The sequence below is a fragment of the Polypterus senegalus genome, chromosome 11 (genome assembly GCF_016835505.1).
Source record: "Polypterus senegalus isolate Bchr_013 chromosome 11, ASM1683550v1, whole genome shotgun sequence".
Classification (NCBI taxonomy): domain Eukaryota; kingdom Metazoa; phylum Chordata; class Cladistia; order Polypteriformes; family Polypteridae; genus Polypterus; species Polypterus senegalus.
The window spans coordinates 98,979,089-98,999,466 of NC_053164.1; the positions used below are offsets into that span (position 1 = coordinate 98,979,089).

Sequence of the window (20,378 nt, forward strand, 5' to 3'; positions counted from 1 at the left end):
TCCTATCTATTTTTCAGAGATCTGCAAGCACACAATCTCACATCCTCTGCTGTTAGGTGCATATTGCCATTTAACACCGAGCACTCCCAGTTATTACCACCCAAGCTGAGATACAGCCAGGTCAGGGTTAGTGTTTTCAGCTTCCTGAAAGACATGGCTGCTATAGCTTCACCACAGTATTTTATTTATTTATTTTTACAAGTTCAGAGTGGGTTAAATTTCAAAGTAAAATGATCTGATATAATTTAGGCCTTCGATCAGGTTCAGGCAGAATAACTAAATTTCCAGAAATACAGACTGGTTGTCAGGCACTTACTTCTTGTCTCAAACAATGTAGCTAATGAGCTGTCTGCCAGGCAAATTTTTCCACACTTTTTGTAAACTTTTTTTTTTCTGTGGTCCTGTTCACAAGAATCTAGCAAAAATGAACAAATTCTGTATAAATTTCTTTTGCGTTTTTCTCATTTGTTTTCATAAAAAATGATTCAGAGAAAGATTTGTCATCTTGTTCTCATCTTTCAATAGAAAACGGAATGTGTAAATGTCACTGCTAACATGTGTCACTCTGGAGAGATTGGTCATGTCCTGTTTCCACTTCCCAGCCTAATCTGCAAGTATAAACTGTGCAGTTTAGAGAACAGCATGTCTCCCCAGGCTGAGATCAGTAAAGATGGGCTTAAAAAATTCATTCTTTCAATTTGGCTGCAACACCACCAACGTCTAAAAAGCTGTGTTATTGATTTTTTATAGGCAAGGTTTGCAATTTTTTCTTTCCTGAAAATCTACAAAATGTCCGACTGACTTGTCTTTTTGTTAGATTTTGCCCATTAAAACAAAATGAATCCTACAGTCTATCAATATATTTGGACAAGCTCCAAAATTCAAATGAGCCATTGCATGTTGTTTGTAGAATGAATTTCACGTAAGGGGAGGAACAAGATTTATGTTTTAATGACCTGTTCTGAGTTAGAAAACATCTTTATTTTAATCTGTCCCTATTTTAACATACTGTTGTAACAGATTTTCACCCCTCCTGCCCACATATTGTTCTCCTTCTGGATTTGAACCTGCAACCTTTCACTCTCCAGCAGGAAGAGAAGAAGGACTGTTGCAGTAGTTTACTTATTTGGTACAAAATGTGTGCATCTCATTTGCTACTAATCACAGTAATGCATTTTCTTCTTTCTCAATAAGTACCTTGACTCCTTCCAAAGAAATAAAAATATATTCATTAGCAACATGTAAACAAACACACTGACATAATTGGTCCTTTGTTTTCTGAAGAAATTACTAATTGTGCTGTAAAAACCAACAACATATTTCTTTCTTGCAGTACACAATCCCTATTTTTATTTCAGAATTTATTTTGAAAATATCACTCTCTAATGTCTAATACAAAATAGTAGAAACCACATATAAACAGCTTGTGCAGAGCCCCGAATATTGACACTGTGGATGACAAATTTGCCAATGAGAATTACAAAAATAAGAAAAAAGGTTTTATGTTTGTCTTTCCATTTAACCAACATCAATCTTGAACAACACCATCATTTGGAACAAATATAGATACTTCAACACTTCATATGTAAAGTTAATTGCTTATTTGTCAGGGATTGAATGACAGGATATAAGTCAATGGGCAGTCCTGACAGAGACCATTTGTTGATGGGGTAAGCACCAGTAAAAGAAAAACTATGGTGAGAAGGACGGGGCCTAATATGTGGCCATGACCAGTGTCAATACAGAGCACTTTTTGGACAGGCAGTCGATTCCCTCAAGGCACCAGAAAGCATTACCAGGAATTCTGATAGAAGGGCAGGACACCTATTGCATTCTCCAGTCCACTACGGTAGGTGGCTTCAAGGAGATCTACAATGTTGTGGCTGCCATTTACTAGCCCTGAACTAACCCAGGATATCTGGTCCTTTAAACATATAGAATTGGGAGTGCAGTAACATCTAGGGCCATCGGAGGGCATGCTCACAAGATGGTTCCTTCAGACTGTGACTCTAGTCTAGGGGCCTTTCTTCAAAAGGAACTCCTTGAAGAGATTTTAAAAAAGGGCCCTACTGAGTTAACAAATGAGAGCTTTAGTTGGGACAAAAGCTCATCAGTCAGGGAGGTAATGCAGCCACAATTTTCTGAGGAAGCAAGAAAGAATGTGAGGCCCTTGAGAGAACTCTTTTTGGAGGAACGTCAGTGGGCAATAGGCTAACTGATCTCACCAGTGAGATATAATGTGAGACGGTCAGATCTGAGAGCTCATGGGAATTGCCCGGTTTATTTTTATTATGATAAAGTTAAAACCTTAAATTAACTTAATTTTTGTTAAATAAATAAAATATATATTTTTTTTAAATATTTGGAGGTCTGCAGCTTGGAATGTCAAACAGAGTTGCTCCTCATCATTTAGATATTATACTGCATATATATTTCAATCTATCTGTAATTTTATATATATATACACATATACAGTATATATAAATTCTATATATGTGTATATATATAGATATACATGCTTACATACAAAATATAGAGATTTACTGTATACATATATAGCATAATACTTATCCACTCATGTAAAAAAGTAAGTACACCTATTTTAAATTCTATGGTTTTATAATACTAACAATCATCTAGTCCAACACAAAGTCCTAAAATTAGGTAACTTTAATTTCAAATGACCCTTAGCTGATTTAATTTTCTCATTTTTTTATTTACTGCAACATGCATGTGCAAGAGAGTACACACTTTCTGATTTCACCTCATTTGCAAGGTCTTAATATCTAGATGTTTCTAACCAAGTGCATTTCTTTGTGTTTACTCAGTAATACCATTTCTCTATAAAAGCTGACCTTCTCTCAGTCCAGTTTGCAGCATTTCACTTTGTAGCAGCTGTAATGGGCAACTGGGATTCTTACCCAGCAGGGACACCTTTGCAAGGGAAGGACCAGGGCAAGGAGCTTAGCTTGCACGGGGACAGGATGATAGAGGGCATCCCCCTGGCGTAATACGGTGCCATGGGTTTGGAGTATGGAAGCTCAACCCTGATGGGACCGGTGGCCATTGCCAGGGGGTGCATGGACAAGAGCTGAGCCCTCCTCTGCAGGACTGCCCTCACACCCAGAAGTACAGCCGGAAGGAGATTGTGGAACACCTGGAGCACTTCCAGGTGCTCTATAAAAGGAGCAGCCTCACTCCATTCAGAGGGCAAGAGCTTAGAGGAGGTGGATGAAGCTTGCGGGAGGAGGAATAGAGGCGGAGAAGACACAGAAGAGAGAGAGAAAGGAAGAAAGTCTTTATAGTCACTGTGCTTATTGTACTGTGTTACATAGGTGGGAAACAAGACAAGCGCCTCCCCATGTATAATAAACCTGTTTGTCGTATGCTGAACTTGGGCTCTGTCTTTATTGGATCAGTTTGTTTGGGGAGCTGTATTCCCCCTGGTGGAAACACAGCACAATGTCAAGGACAAAAGACATCTGAAACAAACTTAGAAAAGCAATTGTTCTTGCTAATCAAGCTAGGAAGGATGAGGAGGTCATTTAAAAAAAAAATCTGAGGTTTTTATTCTGCAAAGAGAAGGACTTCGGAAAACACTAAAGGCACCTAACAATCTTGTAAGGACTGGGTGCTCCAACATGAGATCATTCAAAGATCAGACCGAAATGACACTAGAAAAGGTAATGCAAAAAGACCAATGACCACATCAAGAGTTCTACAAGCCTCTGACAACACATTAATTGTTACAAAACTCAAAAAGACTTAAGAAGTATGGCTTTCATGGTACGGTAGTCAGGAGAAAGACCCTTCTATGCCAAAATGACACTGTAGAATGGTATAGTTTTGCAAGACAGAATCTAAATAAACCACGAGACATTTAGAAAAATATCTCCAGCAAAGACAGAGCAAAGTTGAGTTGTTTATCTGTTAGGTACAACGGCATCTTTGGCAAAACCCAAATGCAGTGTATAGTCACAAGAACCCCATAACCGCATTGATGAAGGAATAATGATTTCGAGTTGTTTTGAAGCTGTCAGAACAATTATTGATTCCACAATGAACTATATTTTATTCAAATTAGTATCTATTTTCACAGGGTGAAAAGGATGGGCACACCAGTAAATCAACAGATGGCTAAAAAGTCACAGGAATGAAGAGTATGGAGTGGTCAAGTCAAAATCCACATCTCCACATAGTGGAGATGCTGTTCTGGGAATTGAAGGGTGCCGTTCAGCTAAACAACAGCAAGGAACAAAAGCAAGTAACCAAAATTTGTCTAATGAGAGAGATAAACTCCTACAGAAAATGATTGCTTTAAGTTATTGCTGCTACAGATGGCTCTACAGGTTATTGAATTGTGGGGAGTACTTACTTTTTTTTTTTTCTAATGGCTTCGGGATTTTATCTTATTTATTTGTTGGAAAAAAAAGTGATAAAGTAAGTCTGCTATATATTGCTTGTCACCTAAAGTGAGATTTATCTAATTTTAGGACTTGACGATGACTGAATAATTGTTCTTTATGTCTAGATGTGTAAAACCATAGAAAGGAGGTTGCATTTACTTTTCCTATGACTTTATATATAAAGAGTTGTTCAAAAAGGAAAAATACAAAGCCTTTTATAAATAAGATAAAAATATGAAAGAGTACTTTGTCTCCCAGTCAAATATGCATTGTTTCAATCTATGATCACATTTTTATACAAACGTCTTATAAACGTTAATATTTGATGAAATTATATAATGAAGATTGAGCATGTGGTTATTCTCATATCATTTGCTTGCCAAGTGTTGTCCTGCAAGTTCTTTTTTCAGCTTTCACAATTCACCATGTGCTAAGGCAGGATTGTGAGCAGGATGCTTCGAGATTTTTATTTGAATTTCCACTCTTTTACATAAATGCCTTCTGATTTTTCACCTTTATCCTGTAAGCACCCAAAGCCTTTGAAGAGTAACAATCAGCGATTGGCTTTGAAAGTAAGTAGCAAATAACAAAAAAATCGAATTTGTGATGCCAGGTATTTGGTGATTGACTTGGACATCATATTAAAATTCTGAGTAGGATTTTTGTGTTTTTAGCTTACAGCATACATGAGTGGCTGTGTATTTTCATTTCTGAACAACTTTGATTTTTCTTTATGTTTTCTGCAAAGGACAGCAACAATATAGCATTTATAAAATAAATATCCTGGTTTGTAAACAATTTTAACAGTTTGCTGTGAATGCATCAAGTAACACTCACATACATTTTGAACCTCTTCTTTTCTCTATATAGGGCTTGCCAGTCAAATATGCAATATTACCCTGAATTTCCATTTAGCACAGTAGGTTTTTCTTAATATCCAAGTGAGAGAATACAGTAACACATAGAAATTATTGCACATAGAAAACCATAAAGTGTAACAAAGATATGAAATGAAACTCGTCCTTAAATTCACTTGTGAATTATAGTCGTTGAAATCCTCGTAATAAATTTGGCAAGCTCTGTATGCTTTAAGTAATTGAATGGAAATGCAAAGTGGCCATTATTGTACATGTGCTGGACAATGAAATACAAATTAAACAACATTATGTTAAAAGTACAGTTTATAATGCAAGCACAAGTGAGCTGTAGAAAGAAGCATTAGAAGAATAGCTGTGAACAGCACAAAGGTTGATTCCCTTGTTTTAAAATTTGGACTTGAAGGCATAAAAATTTTGAAGGGGGCAAAGGATATGGAAAAATGTAATAGATGATGTTGAAGATTTAATAGATGTTACAACCTTTCCTTTTTTTTCTGGCAGTCTGATAATAAAGCACAACAGTTCTTGTCCATGGAAATGGACATAAACCCCCAAAGAGAGTGATACGCACAAACACACACTCTTTAATAATGAGACCAGGCTTTTTTTTTTTTTTCAAATGTGTGATTCTGCCTTAAGGGAGTCTTAGTAATTAGTCCTGGACCCCTTGACAGTTCACAAGACTCACTTAAGATACTCATGTTATGTGGAATGTTGTCCATGCCTCAAATGCTGAGGTTTTTTGGTGCAAGTGACATTCCCCCTGTTATGTCTTCTAAACTAGTGTTTTAATTACCTGTCTACATATTCACTGTTGTGCCTGTTAATGCTCTAATGTTTCAGCACTGCCCTTCCCTACAAACTGTTTGACTTACCAAAACTAACCAATGGTGCTCTACAAGAAAAAGAATCATGAGGAAATTTCAAATCTAGCATGTTCTGTTGTTTGTGCTTCGAGATGTCAGATTCCCATTTTTACTGTGTTTGTCCCTGTTTATTTCTGTCCAATAAGTCCCGATAACAAAAGCAAGGAACAGAATGAATTGTCCCCAAAATCTATGCTAGAGGTAATTTCCACTAGAGGCCACACAGAGACTGGGAGTGTAGCAATTAGTGCATTTCCTTTTACAGTTGTTCAGCGTGGCCCTGCAGTTGAAATAAGCTGAGCTGTCTTGATACAAACAATTAAAGTGCAGTTGACTGAGAAATAGCATTGACGCACCAGCATCTAACCCCAGGAAATCCTGAAACAATGAAGTAGATTGATTCTTCATCTACCTTATCCATCAGTGTGGCAATGTAATTGTACAGCTTGAATGTAGACATCATGGCCAGGTGAATTGCTAAATAGAAAGGCTTAGCTATACTCCATTGTTGTCTGATTGCAGATTTGAAAAGGGTGGAGGAGTATACAGGATACCAGACGTCCTCAGGTATTGGCAGCAGAATTGGGGTACAGACTGCCTGATAGTCCTGCTTGGCATGTCCTAGGCATTCATTTGTTTGTCCTTGTCTTGTTATTTGTCCCTTTCACCTTTCCCTGAGGACATATTGGCCCCATCACAGCTTTCTCAGAGGCCAGTAAATTAGGAGTTTTTTTTTTCTGTTTTTCAATAAGAAGTTTCTGAAATTGTGTCTTGGATCCAGAGAATAGCTTCCACCTTTTAGAAACTGACCAGCGTATATACCATGCTGTTGGAACAAAGCATAAAAAATATTAATAATTAATACTAATTTAGCATAGTTATACTTTGAAATCTGAAAACATTGATAGTGGTATCCACAGTTAGCTAATGTCAGTAATTAAAATACTCAAGGCACAGTTCAAAGTTTTCAAAACCAACAGTGTAATATGGACTAATACGCAACATCTTTGGATGACAAGCTGGATCGCAATGAAAAATAAGAGATTTTTTGACAAGAACAGGTTGTTGAGCCCTGCATTTTGTAGTTGTAAATCCCTAGTCACTTCTTTTTTCAAAATATTGTTGAGTCAAAACTTGTCTACAGTACAACTATCTGCCAAAATGCATTGTAGCTTATTCCACATACTTTGCACGTACGTAGTTTTTATTATAAATAGCACTCTGTTCTGGTTCCCTTTATGAAATTCGCCAAAAAATTTAAATTAATTGACTGATCATTGCACTTCCTCAAAGTGCTTTGCTTTTTTTTCCCAAATTCCCAAAGATGTTCATTTTAGGCTGACTGGCATCTTTAAATTGGCCTCCACAAAAGTGACCATGAGTTTGTGAGCATTTCCTGTAATGGGCTGATGTGCAATCCAAGATAGGTGCCGTCATGCTTCCTGATGTTCATAGAATAAGCTACAGATTCACTTGACAATCCGCTGGAATAACTGGGCTCAGGAATTGATAGATGGATGAGTGACTGATTAATAACTACAAATTATTGACAAGAGTGGAAAAAAGTGGTGGCACTTGCACCAAGAAAGCTACCTTTTCATACATTCTACTTAACCTTTAATGATCCATAACTCATAATTTCAAGTCCTTATACATACATCAATCCATTTTGAATTTGTTGTACTGTATTCAATTTGGATTATATTTACTACAAATCGTGCTTTATAAAAAAAATGACAAATGTACCACAATCTAGACCATAGTGGTAACCAAAAGAAGCAATCTAACAAAATTAACATTGACAAAAATCATTTTTTCAAGTAGTCAAAATAAATCTACTATATATCACTTACCTATAAAGGTAGTAGAAGAAGCTGAGAAGATAGAAGCCTAGTTTGCACCAAGATTCTTTTTGGCAGTAGTTGAGGATGTCTGCATTCATTACACTTACTGGATCATACATCACTTCTGAACCATCTGCCGGACGATGGAAATACCTGCAGGAACATGAGGACAGATGCTACCAGGTCAGAAACAACAATCTGTTACTGAAGTGTCACGCCGATGCAAACACAGAACACAAATGACAAATGCATTTCTACATACTGAATTTCATACATATTGAAACTGGATTGCAATTTATAGAAATTCATTTTAAAAATAGTATTCTGAATATCAAGCATATGGTAAAAGGAAAGTACACATGAGTCTCAGCTGGGAGTATGAAAGCTCTTAACTTTCAAAAGATCAGTAACATAAATAATATTCATGGTTTTGAAAAGCTGAGAATATATCAGGTTCAGTGAATCAGTGAATTTAATCCCCTTCCTAAACTCAAATTCAACTGTCACGGTTGCGTGACTTGCCGCTTCATGATGAGAGCATTTTAATTGGCTTTAATCATCCTCTGAATCAGTCTAATTTCAGGAATACTAGGTAACATGTCAATCTGCTTAGCATGACATTATCTATTGTTGTACTGAATGGTCTCAGGGAATAGAAGAATATACTTCTATATTCAACAAAGGTGGATATGCAGTTTGCTTAAAGACATACTCCACCCAAAAATAATAATTTTTGTATCTGTCACTCACCCCATACTGTTACTAATGATGGCTGAAATTTTTTTAATCTCATGTTTTTATGGAGAATAGATATAACAAAGATACTGACATAACAAGCTTCAATTGGTCCTAACGTTGAACAATAGCAAACAATACTAAAACACCCATTAAACTTTTTCAATTACTATGTCACATAATCTAAATGTTTGGTATTCAGAATTATGCCTACAACATCCCAAACACATGTATTTTTCTAAAATATTGTTAAATTGTTCATGGATGACTGTGATGGCCCTCATATGAGAAAGAAGTTTTGAATTTAAGACCGTCCTTCCTCTCTCATTCATTATTTAATGTTCTACCTTACAATAACTCATTCCTTGGCTACCTTGGTGCTTCACATCATATCAAGATTGCAGATCGAGGTCCAAGAGGGGTGTACAATTGGAGAGTGTCACACATGTGCGAATAGGAGGGAGCATGTGAAGGTAATTCCACGCCAGGCCAGGAGGTGGCGGGGTGCACTAAACCTTCTTCTGTTGTCTCTGCAGACAAAAAATGGGAAAACCTGTCTGTTTTAACCCTGAAGACGTTACTTCCAGTTCCAGCACCTGTAAGAACATCACTTCCGGTTCTGGAGCCTGGATACATGTCGCTTCCAGTTCTGACACCCAGAAGCATGTCACTTCCGGTTCCGGCCCAAGAAACACGTCACTTCCTGGTCCACTATGTCACTTCCTCTTTTGGCATTTAAAGCAGCCTTTTTTCCAAGAACCATCAGTCTTATTTTGGACTCCATCAAGGACACATCTCTCTTGATTTTCAAAACCCATTGCAGCCAGGGAAATTATATGGGTGGCTGCCCCAAACCATTTTGTTGAGTCTGATCATTTCACAAGAGTAAAATTTAAAGAGAGTAAAAACAAAAAGAGGTGGAGAGTATGCTTTGTGTTTGTACATATCTACAGTAAGGTGTTTCAACAAGCAGAATGTTAATTCACTGTTACAGTCTCACAAACTGCTGTTGAAAACCCTGGACGTACAGCAGGTTTGATCCACTACTCTTCACATAAATTTAAAGAAGAGATCAAAGGGTAGCAAATATTTTTTGAACAGTATTTTACCAATATTGCATGCTTTTGAGATCTAATGAGGAATATCTCCAGTGGTCATCCTTATCTTTCAGTCGTGAAAATAAATATTTTACCAAACCTCGCTTCTTACCTAGACAGCTGTAATTCTATTACCTGACTATAAACAGAAGAAAAAGTGGGTAACAGGGTGCTGAAGTTAGCACTGCTGCTCCGCAGCTCTTGAATTCAATGTCCAAATTCTTTACCTAGGCCCTCTCTGTGCCTGGTTTGTATGTTCATTTTGTGTTGGTTTAATTTTTTTCTAGATACTCTGGTTTCTCTCAAATCTCAAAGACATGCAGGTCAGGTTGTCCATCATACAGTAAGGTCAGTGTGAGTATAAGTGTGTCTTGTCCATGGTTGATTAACACACTATGCTCAGTGCTGCTGGAAGTCTCTGCACCTATGTGACCCTATGTGATGGAGTAAGCAGGTCCAGAAAATGACTAGATGGATGGATGGATGAATGGAACTGAATGTTGACATGTACTCGGGGCCCTTACTCTGGCTGAACTGGTCTATCTGTAATTGGAATTATCTTCAAAATAATATTCACCTTAATAGCTCTCTGGTTGCCTGTCACAAAACCCTTACCAATGTTAAGCCCTTGACCTGTGACTGCTTCATTTGTGATGCTCACTCTTTAAAACACTTTCCCTTCTTCCTAATGTGGCAAACACCACCTTTTGCATCATCATTAGCTACAGGACATCCTTCCTTATGTTTCTGAAGTACTGAATGTTTTGTTCTGTCTATGATTGCTTTTACTATAATATTATTTGCATTTCTATCCTTGCTTGGCACTAACTGTATCGAGTTTGCACATTGGGCCCACGTAGTTGCTCCTGCAAGCACTTCTGTTTCTCTCCTGCATCCTGAATATGTGCCTATTACTGTACTTGTTGACTCTAAATTTACCATAATGGGAGTGTGGGTGCATGAGTGTGCCCTGTGCCCTGATGTGCAGTCTTGGGCTGCTTTCTGTCTTGTGCCCTATAATCCTAAAATAGATTAAGTGGGCTTAATAATGGATACATGTATGGGTGAAAGAAACACATAAATTATTTAATTAATTCTGTCTCAACAAACTATGCTAAACAGATTGTTGTCATCAACCATCTCCAGCTGAGCTTGCCTATAATCACTTTCAATGAAACAGAAGTCTCTGTTATTTTGATTCAGAATACTATTCAGTAATTAAGATCTACGGCACCAAGAAAAGGGCACCCCAGCCCATCTTCCAAACTAAAGTGTAGGCAGAGGACACTGTAGCCCTATCAAAACAGATTATTTTCTTTCCAGAACATCTGATTGATTCTTTGACACATTTTCTCTTGCCATTTTGCAAGCTAATTTCTGCACATAAATTTGTTCTTCTCTCTGGCTTGGTGCACTGGAACACAGCATTGATCTCCACAGACACACATATCGCCTATATGTTCGTCAGTCTGAAACCAGAATTGTAGCTTCTGTTTTAAAAGGAAATGTAATTGAAATTATATAATCAACCAATGTATTATTTCAGTTTTTTTAAAACTATTTTATATAATTCAAAACCTAAGAGATCGGTTGCATGAAAGCCTCCTGAGTATTTTAAGGGCATTGTCATTAAACTCTGCTCTGCTGTTGTTGAGAGAGTGAAACTTTCCTTCGGTACTGTTAGGCAGTCTCTCTTAAGACAATATTGCCTTTATAATTCTGCATTATTCCCTGGCAGTTCCTAGCAAAGTGCCCAAAAACTGCACCTTCTATGTAAATTACAGAAACACAAGTTTCAATTAACTGTTCCTCAAGAAAATGGAGAATAAAAAAATGAGTCATGTGCAATTACAGAGGTGATTTTATAGAGTTGTCTGTTTTGATTTGATTAAAGCAGTACCTAGAAGAACACTAAATGCTTCTGAGTGAATAGTATTTATTTGCACAAAAGAAGATCCCATTAAACTTAGCAACTGGAAGCAGAAGGATGGATTGAATGTCAAACAGCAAACCTTACGGAAGATATAAGATGCAGTGAGGAGGCGGAAGAAAGGGTGACAGGGAATCAACAAATGACGTGAACTTAAACATCCTTACCTCCACAGATGGTAAAACAGCAGAGGAATATTAAGGCCCAAAGTCACCCATTCCGCTGCACAGAGAAACATCAGACAGATAAGGCCGTGGATGGAATATTCAGGAACCACAAGCTGCAAAGAGGACAGCAGTAATATTGCCTTAGAAAGCATAAAAAACCTATGTGCTAGTATGACATTGCTCTGAATAAAGCAGCATTAACCAACTCCAGAGAGAGAATCTTCAGGCCAACACCCTTTTATCGAGGTGTTAGACTTGTCTAAAGTGAGGTGGCTAGTTTAAAACAACAATAACATTAGGCTTTGAGTCAGATTTAAAATAGCAAATTTGGCTGTTGGAGCATACAGAGACAGGTTTGGATGGAAAAAACTGCTAGGAGGCAATCAGCAAGGCAAAGAAAAGTCAAAAACAAACATGGATCCAAAAGCATAGTTTAGATAAAACCAAGGGTAAAAGGAATAGCAAAATCAATGGTGCGTCAAAAACACAGGAGGACATGGAGAAAGGGAGTGTAGCCAGCTTGAGTAACTGAGCTCAAAAGGGCCTCAAATGATGATTTAGTATTTGGCACTAAGTAGAGGGTGAGGTCAAGTGTCTGAAAGACGGATGAATGTACATTCCTTTTTTGAAACTCCTGTGCCATGCAGTAGCCCTGCCTATAGCTCAGCTTCCATGTTTCAAAGCTCTTCTTTCCCATGGTCACCTTCATCACTTGTTGCTATTATTCTTTGTATCATCAAGCACTTTTTAAAATGTAGAATATCAATTATGAAAAGAATAATAATAGAATATCAGTAGTAAAAAATGTCTCATAACATTCTCAACCCTGCTTACTCCAATGCAGGCATAGTCTTTACAGGTGGCATCGGGTACAAGGGATTGGAGGCAGGACCCATCCACACAGGAAGTGAAACATTGCCATTTATCCAGACAATTATGTCTTTGGGGACATGTTAATAAAATGAATGTACTTGGAGGAAAACCCACACAACACAGGAGGAACATGCAAACCCCACACAGACAATGACCAGACATGGGATTCAAAGGAAAGATGCTGGATTTTCAGGGCAGCGGCACTAACCACTGAACTGCCATGCCAGCTGTCAAAATTGTCACATAGTACATATCGTATTATTCATGTAGTAACTTGAACTGAACAGAAAGAATCAAAAATATAATATGATGAGGTAAAAGTTTCTGACATAGAAAGCAGCACAGATGCCAGATGAAAATTCTCGTACAACATCTTGAAAATATGCTTGAAGGAGAAGAAATAAATCTGTATTTTACTGAGTCAGGTTAATTAAAATTAAGGCAAAATAAGCTAATTAGCAGCAGAAACTGGTCACTAACGGAAATGATGGTTAGAATGAAAACCTGCAGCCACTGTGGCCCTCCAGGACCGGAGTTCGGCACACATGAGTTATAGCATCTTTTTGGAAATCCATTTTATGTTTCTTCTTGCAAAATAAATCACCTTCACCTTAACTGTTTGCCATATAATGTATATTTCTTTGAAGAAAAAATAAAAACAAACATTTCTTAGCATTTTCTTATCACTCATGAAGAGGCTACACCTGAAATTATTGATTAGTATATGTTTCATGTTAGCAGCTTTCAAAAAAACGCTGGTTTTGGATGCTAACAAGATCAAAGATGGTGACTTCACCCATTTTTAGGCGCATTTGAATAAAATGTGCTAAGTATCTTTTGAGAAAGCCCACCTCTGTCTGTCTGTTTGCATGAACCAATTTATACTCCCACAGAACAATTTTGTTCTTCAAAGAAATTTGTCCGAACAATTCAGATATTTCGGAGAGATTGCACTCATTGAAAAGTATTGGCAAATTTGCGAACCCGTCCATCTTAAAACAGAGAAATGTTCTGTGTGCCTTCATGTAGGAATTAGTTTACTTGAAAGTGGTGGCTTGAACTTGTATATTTTGTAGATGTTTCTATTTTACTTGTCTGACAGCTGCTCGGGTGAAATACCAGGCAGAGCTCAAACAGCAGCGACCTTTTCCTGCTGCTTTAGGTAAGTTAACTAATAGAGTACAAAAAAGTCACTTCTCTGGAAATAAATGGAAGGGGAAAGTAAGTATTAAGCATATATAAAACTGAATGGATTAAACATTAACTGTGGATTAATAATGTAAAAAACTGACATTGTCAACCTGCAGTTAAATGGTGACAGCAAATTAATAACATGGGAAAGGTGCAGCTGCCCTAACTGATATAAACAGTGGTTGGGGTTAAAAATGGACTGTGGCGTCAGGAGATGTGAGGCTTCAGTGGGTTAAGCCCTTGATCAATGGCGCCCAGCTCCTGATCTTTCAGTCCCAGATATACACCAAAAATCACAGCAAGCCCCTGAACTTCTCCATTGTACACCATTCATACTCCCTTTGTACAATAAATCAGTTTTTTTCCAAGTTCTTACTTATTTGTATAATTTTAACAAATTACCGGATTATAACTAATCCACAGTTTATAGCTGGATGGGGAATTTATTTCAGTTCCTTTTCTCCTTTCATAGAGTGCTGTTGATACTGATTCTATGCTAGTATTGGTCATTTTGCATTAGTAGATATTTTCAATTGCTAATTATTGAATACTACTGTGTTGGGTATACTTTAAAGAATGTTATGTTTAAGACAATTGAACAACAATTAGTCACACACCCTCCACCACTAACACACATCAATCAATGCCATTTTTAATCAATTGAATTGCAATCTCCTGTGTTTGTATTTTGGTATACATATTTTTTTTTTGGTATTTGGTACACAGTATCAATCCCCGAGGGGAAATTGTCTTTTGCATGATCTTTCAGGTAAGCTGTTGAGTCTCCACAGGCCTATTTGTGCTCCATTTTTAACTCCATTGTAAAGTGCTGTTAAAAACATGTAATTAATGCAGTCTACTAACGCATTCTATTATCACTATTGCTTTTGAATGTGATTCATTGTAACAAAAATTTAATAAACAAAAATGTAATAATGGTCTCTTGATTGAAGTAAATCAAAAATGTGAAATGCAGCAACTTTCATATCAGTTAACTTAGTCACCGAATGGGAAAAATCAGAAAGTAACAAAAGAGAAAATTTCCAGATACAAGTCTGCAAGTGCAATACTTTCATAGACCTTCTTATTTCCTTTAATATGTTCTTAGATCTGCCGACAGAAACCTATTTATCTGCAGTTTGAAGTATAAGAACCATAGGAAAAAAAACGTTTTTAAGTAATGTATGTGCCTCCTGAATGAAAACCAGAATTTAATCTTCAGGTCAAGATAAATTTGAGGATGCATTTCAATGTCAAAACAGACTAAGTTCCTTGCATTCACTTTGGAGCAGTTGACCCATTCCTGAATTAATGTTGGTAAACCACTATTTTAATATCCTGCTCTTTTCAAACCATTCTTTTCATATGTGTACAAATGATAACCCTATCACTCCTCTTTTGTTAACACTGAACTACAAGTACCTTTTTGTTGCCAGGCTTTTCTGAGGCTGTAGACATATAAATAACTAAGGGTGAAGTGTGACATTTCCTCATTTTAGGTTTTGGGAAGTATTCACCCATTTTGTCATTGCTTAATCTAGAAGTCACTCAGCCAACAATCAGTCACAGTTTATTGAGCATGGGAAAGGTGCTATATAAATAAAATGTATTATTTTTATTATTAGGTTTGTGTTCCCTAGCATGTCACTATGTCATATAAAACAATCACATGCTCTATTTTCATACTAATATTATTTAGTATTCATATTAATATTTGTATTGGCTCATGGTCAATCAGTGAATTCTATTAAAAAGCTACTTTAAGTTGAAGAGCTTTGCATGTACTAATTTACAAATAATTTTGTAGAAATGTCAGCTTTTCGTCTACAACCAAGCCCTTTGCTGTTTTGAAGTGCCCCTCTCATATCTCTCCTAACCTCTTGGGTGACATGATTTAAACTACTTTACTCCTCTACTTTATATACTCTTCCATAGATTTTAACATTTATTTTTTTCACATGATATTTAATTTACCTTTGTATTATTTTTTGCATTTACATTCATCATAATGATCGCCTTGGACCCTTATTATGTAAGTCAGTACAGAAACAATATTCATGAATACTTTGAGAAAAAAATGCAAAAAGGCTCTAATTGTGTACTTCAAAAATACAGGAACTTAAATTATCCCTTCTCTGTGTTCACCTTCTTTCATTTCCAATGTGTGTAAAATGACTTGAAACTACTGCTCTTTAAATGGATCAGGCAGTCAACAGCCTTCAATTAACCCTCATTATCCCCATGTCTATTCAAACTGGCAGGCATGGGGTAGCTTGCACCAATAAATTACATTTAATTAAACCATTAAAGAACACAGTTTGACCTGCCCTCTGAACAAAAAAATCACTTTTCTGGTTTAATGTCTTTTTATTATGGGTTTGCATATTTTATAGCATTGTTTCTAGGCATGGGCAACAATCACCTCTTAACATCCTAGCATTACAAAATGATTTGCAAATATCAAGACGAAAGTAGCCAATAGGTTAGTATGCCCCCATTTTGGTTTTGCTTTACAAATAGAGCAATGAAATATTGTCTAAGGTCTTCACTCTTGTCTGCCTCTGGATGAAATCTCCATGAGCTCTCCCTTGTATAAAACAATATAGACCAGCGTTTCTCAACCTTTAAGTATTTGCGACCCGAGTTTTCATAACAGTTTTAATCTCTCCTCCCTAACTTTTTTTTGAAAGGATCCCACTAATACCAATTTGTTCATTTTTAATTAATGATATATCATAGATGCATTTATCTAACTCTATATTTATTTTTCTAGAATCAGAATGTAGTTTACCATTTGTTTTGGTTTCAATAGATGTATTTTTCATATTTACGATTCTTGTTTTCTTTTTTTCTCTGACTTAAAGTTTAAAGCCGAACAATAACTACATGCCTCTGTCATATCACCTATATCCATATACAGTATTCTCTTTTTTCTGTTACGTTATTTCACCAAGTAATAATTTCCATTTGTTAGCCTTAATGCGATCTTTACTATCAGCTTTATGAGACTTTTGCATTTTAGTACTTTCATAATCTCTAACATGCCCTGCATGTGTATCGATCCAATGTTTTTGAACTTCTTTACGATGTTCTACTTTGTCTTCTACTCTTTGTCTTTTATTTCTGACCCCACTTGGAGCTGAGAGTGCAGAAACTTTCTGACAATAGCATTCACATGAATGAGAAGTGATTGAACTGTGGGCGTGGTTGTAAATGTTTGATGTAAATGTTTGAGAGGAGTGCAGGACTTGTCAAAATCTCTTGGCAAAAAGTCTCGTCTCGCAGGACCTGAAATTATCTCTCGCGGGAGCTGAAATTATCTCCAAGAAAGTCTCGTCCCAGGATTTCCTTTTATAATAGAGAGAAATTTTGAAAGCAGTATCAACATTTAAAAGTTTGTGGTGCTGCAGCATCTAATTTTTTAAAACATATTTTGAAGTAAATAAACATGACAATTTTATTATGTTTCATATTAATGTTGTCTTACCTTCATGGGACAAGTTTGAACAACAGCTTTCATTCAGCTTCCCAAGTTCAAAAAGTTTCGATAGGGTTGTTAATTCAAGTGGTGCATTAATAAGAAATGTTCTGACCAATCTCTGTTGTGTTGCGTGTTTTTAGCAAAGGATCAGCCAATAAGAATCTTCTTATTAATCTAAATATGTATAAGGTATTCCAATTCATGGGGCCCTGAGTTATGATTAGGGAATCCATTCCTGGATGGGTTTATCCATTCCCGGGAATTCAGGAATCCCGCATGTCATTCCCAGGAATCCTGGGCTCCGGGGATGACACAGTGCACAGGCATCTCACATGTAAATGGTTTTAGAACAACCGACACTTATTTTTTATAAAACTACTGTAATATGTTGACACCAATAAAAGACTAAGCTTATCTACAAGCAGTCATGCTGTCATATAAGTACATGTTTCTAGTTAGTTGCAGTAATAAGAGTGTCCAGCGTGAGGTCGTCCAGGTGAGAGCGTACCTTCGTGCAGAGTGTGCCAGCTGCTGAGAAAGCACACTCTGCCTCCACTGAAGTAGGCGGCACAGTCATCAGATACTAATACACTTGTTCTAAACAATGCCCGTGCTTGCCGTTGCTCTGAAACACCACCATTTCAGCTTTTACTGATGCATCCAGTTTCTTGATGGCAAGTTTCTTGGCATAGATAATGCGGATGCAACAGACTGACACATTGCAATTTCAAGTTGCTGTTTAAAGGTGTTGTCTGACAGACGTCAATGAAGTCTGCCCCGTCCCGGCATTCGTAAGCTGCAGAGTTCAGACTCCTCCCAGTTCACTGTGCTCAGTCTTAGTCTGCTGCTGGTCTGTTGTTGACTGAATTAATCGGCAACACACTACACCGTGGGCCAAAAAACTGTGCCACTTAATTATTTTTAACTATAACTGTTATTTCTTGATTGATTTCTACACTTTTACACGCTATATATGCAAGCTTGGGCGTTCCTGGTTTCCCGGGAATTACAGCAGTTTCATTCCCGGGAATGCAGGAATGAAAAATGTCCGGGAATCCCGGGCTCCCGATTACCTAGTTGTGATGTATTACTGTCTTAATAATGAAGCAATTCAAATGATCACAGCATTCCTGGATAAATGTAACAGCGAGCTAGGCATGGCGCATTTTTGACTTATGAATGAACTGGATGACCGTGAGATCAATGAAGGTTATTTACAGCAAGATGGGACGCACATCAGCTGGTAGTTGTGACGATGTGGGTTCAGGCTCCACACTCCCTTTGATATTGGAAGCACATGAACCCAACACCGTCGATAATGTTACCGAGTGAGCTAGTCAGTGGAGGCAAATAAACACTTGAGCAAGGGGTGGTGCAAAAATGAGTAGTGCTTTTATTAAAAATCAACAAAACAAAAACAGTGTTCATAAATAGTGCAGTACTCTCCAAGTTCTTCAATAAATAAATAAATAATCCATTAAATGAAAACGAGGAGTAAAACCAATAAATAGAAAAAAAACACATCCTTAAAAACAAAAGGTTAAAATCAATAAATAGAAAGCAGTCTTAAAACCCAACAAACAAATCTGGTGCTCTTCTGTTAGCGTCTCACCTGCTAATCCCGTTTGGGCATCGCAGCAGGCAAGACGCTCTCTGCAGCTGCCCTCCTGAAACACACGCACGAGACTGGAGCCCTCCCGATCCCTGGCTTCGGTATGGCACTCATCCCAGTCCCGGAGAACTTGGTTTCCCACAACGGCCAGGTCGCTCACGTTGGGGATTCCCACCACCAAGTCTCCCGACTTCCGCTGCCTTTCCATGGCCTCTCCGCGGCCAGTCGCCTTCCCTGGTCACTCCCGCTACCTGATCGCTCAGCGGGAGCGACATCAACACAAACGTCTGGGTGTCGGCCTAACACCCAGCTTCCCCGCAGCTGTTCACGAGCGCTCGATCGCGCGCTCACCACACTCACGCACCGTCTGCTTCCTCTCCTGCTCCCGGTAACCTCCGTCCTCTCCTTTCCTTTCACTCTCCGATCGTTTTTACCTTCCCTTTAAAACCGACTCGCGCTTCTTTTTAAAATGACGAGGGCCACAGCAGCTGCAGCATTAGCCGCGGGACAATCATGAATGTGGGCAGTTCCTCACCTGTGCACTAGGTGAGAAACGCCCACACCCTACGGATCGTCCCACGGCCCACTATGGCCCAACGTCCCCCCGCTAAGCCGCGAGCACAATGATTATTTATTTAAAAATGGACTTTACTCAACGAGCTGTGGACCCATAACACCACAGTAGTATGGCACAAATTTAATAGTTTTTTAGCAATCGGGTCATTTCAAAGAGACTATGGCCACCTCATTCCCCAGACCTGTCACCTCCAGATTTTTCTTCCTTTGGGAAGTGCTGAAAGGAAAAGTGCACAAGAACCAGCCTCCTACATTGGAACAATTACAGTGAAACATTGAACAGGAAATTGATGAAATCTCCTCTACAATGCTTGCGCATACCTTTGCCAATATGGTGCACCGTATTGATTTGTGTTCGCAAGAAGGCAGCGACCATTTCCAACACCGAACGCGATTGGATTGTTTACACATCTATCAAGGGGTGTGCTGTATTTATTTCATTTCTATTGCTTCTTTATTATGTAAGTAACACATCATAACTCAGTGCCCCGTCCATTACAATCTCCCTGTATAATACACAGTTGATTGACTGAGTCACTAATGCACTCATTAAAAAACAAAAAAAACACTGTTTCCTGTTTAGTTAAAAATCTGATATCTGGCAGGATGGTAAATCTAGGGCAGTAGGCATCCACTAAGAAAGGACATTTTGCTACATCAATATTTAGGGGTAAAACCCTTTAATAATGAAATACCTCAAAATACTTTCCCTCGGGATTAAT

General features: G+C 37.7%; 1 protein-coding gene across 1 annotated transcript in view; it reads right to left on the reverse strand.

Moving 5' to 3' along the window:
• Positions 1–1,327: 1,327 nt before the first annotated feature.
• cnih2 (cornichon family AMPA receptor auxiliary protein 2) overlaps positions 1,328–20,378 on the reverse strand; it is a 173,759-nt gene continuing 154,708 nt past the window's right edge. The window contains exons 4-6 of the mRNA XM_039769352.1: positions 11,924–12,036; positions 8,004–8,147; positions 1,328–6,976 (exon numbers count right to left, since the gene is read on the reverse strand). Of these exons, the coding sequence (XP_039625286.1) occupies positions 6,949–6,976; positions 8,004–8,147; positions 11,924–12,036 (285 nt within the window). The 3' untranslated portion in view covers positions 1,328–6,948. The remainder of the gene's footprint in view (positions 6,977–8,003; positions 8,148–11,923; positions 12,037–20,378) is intronic.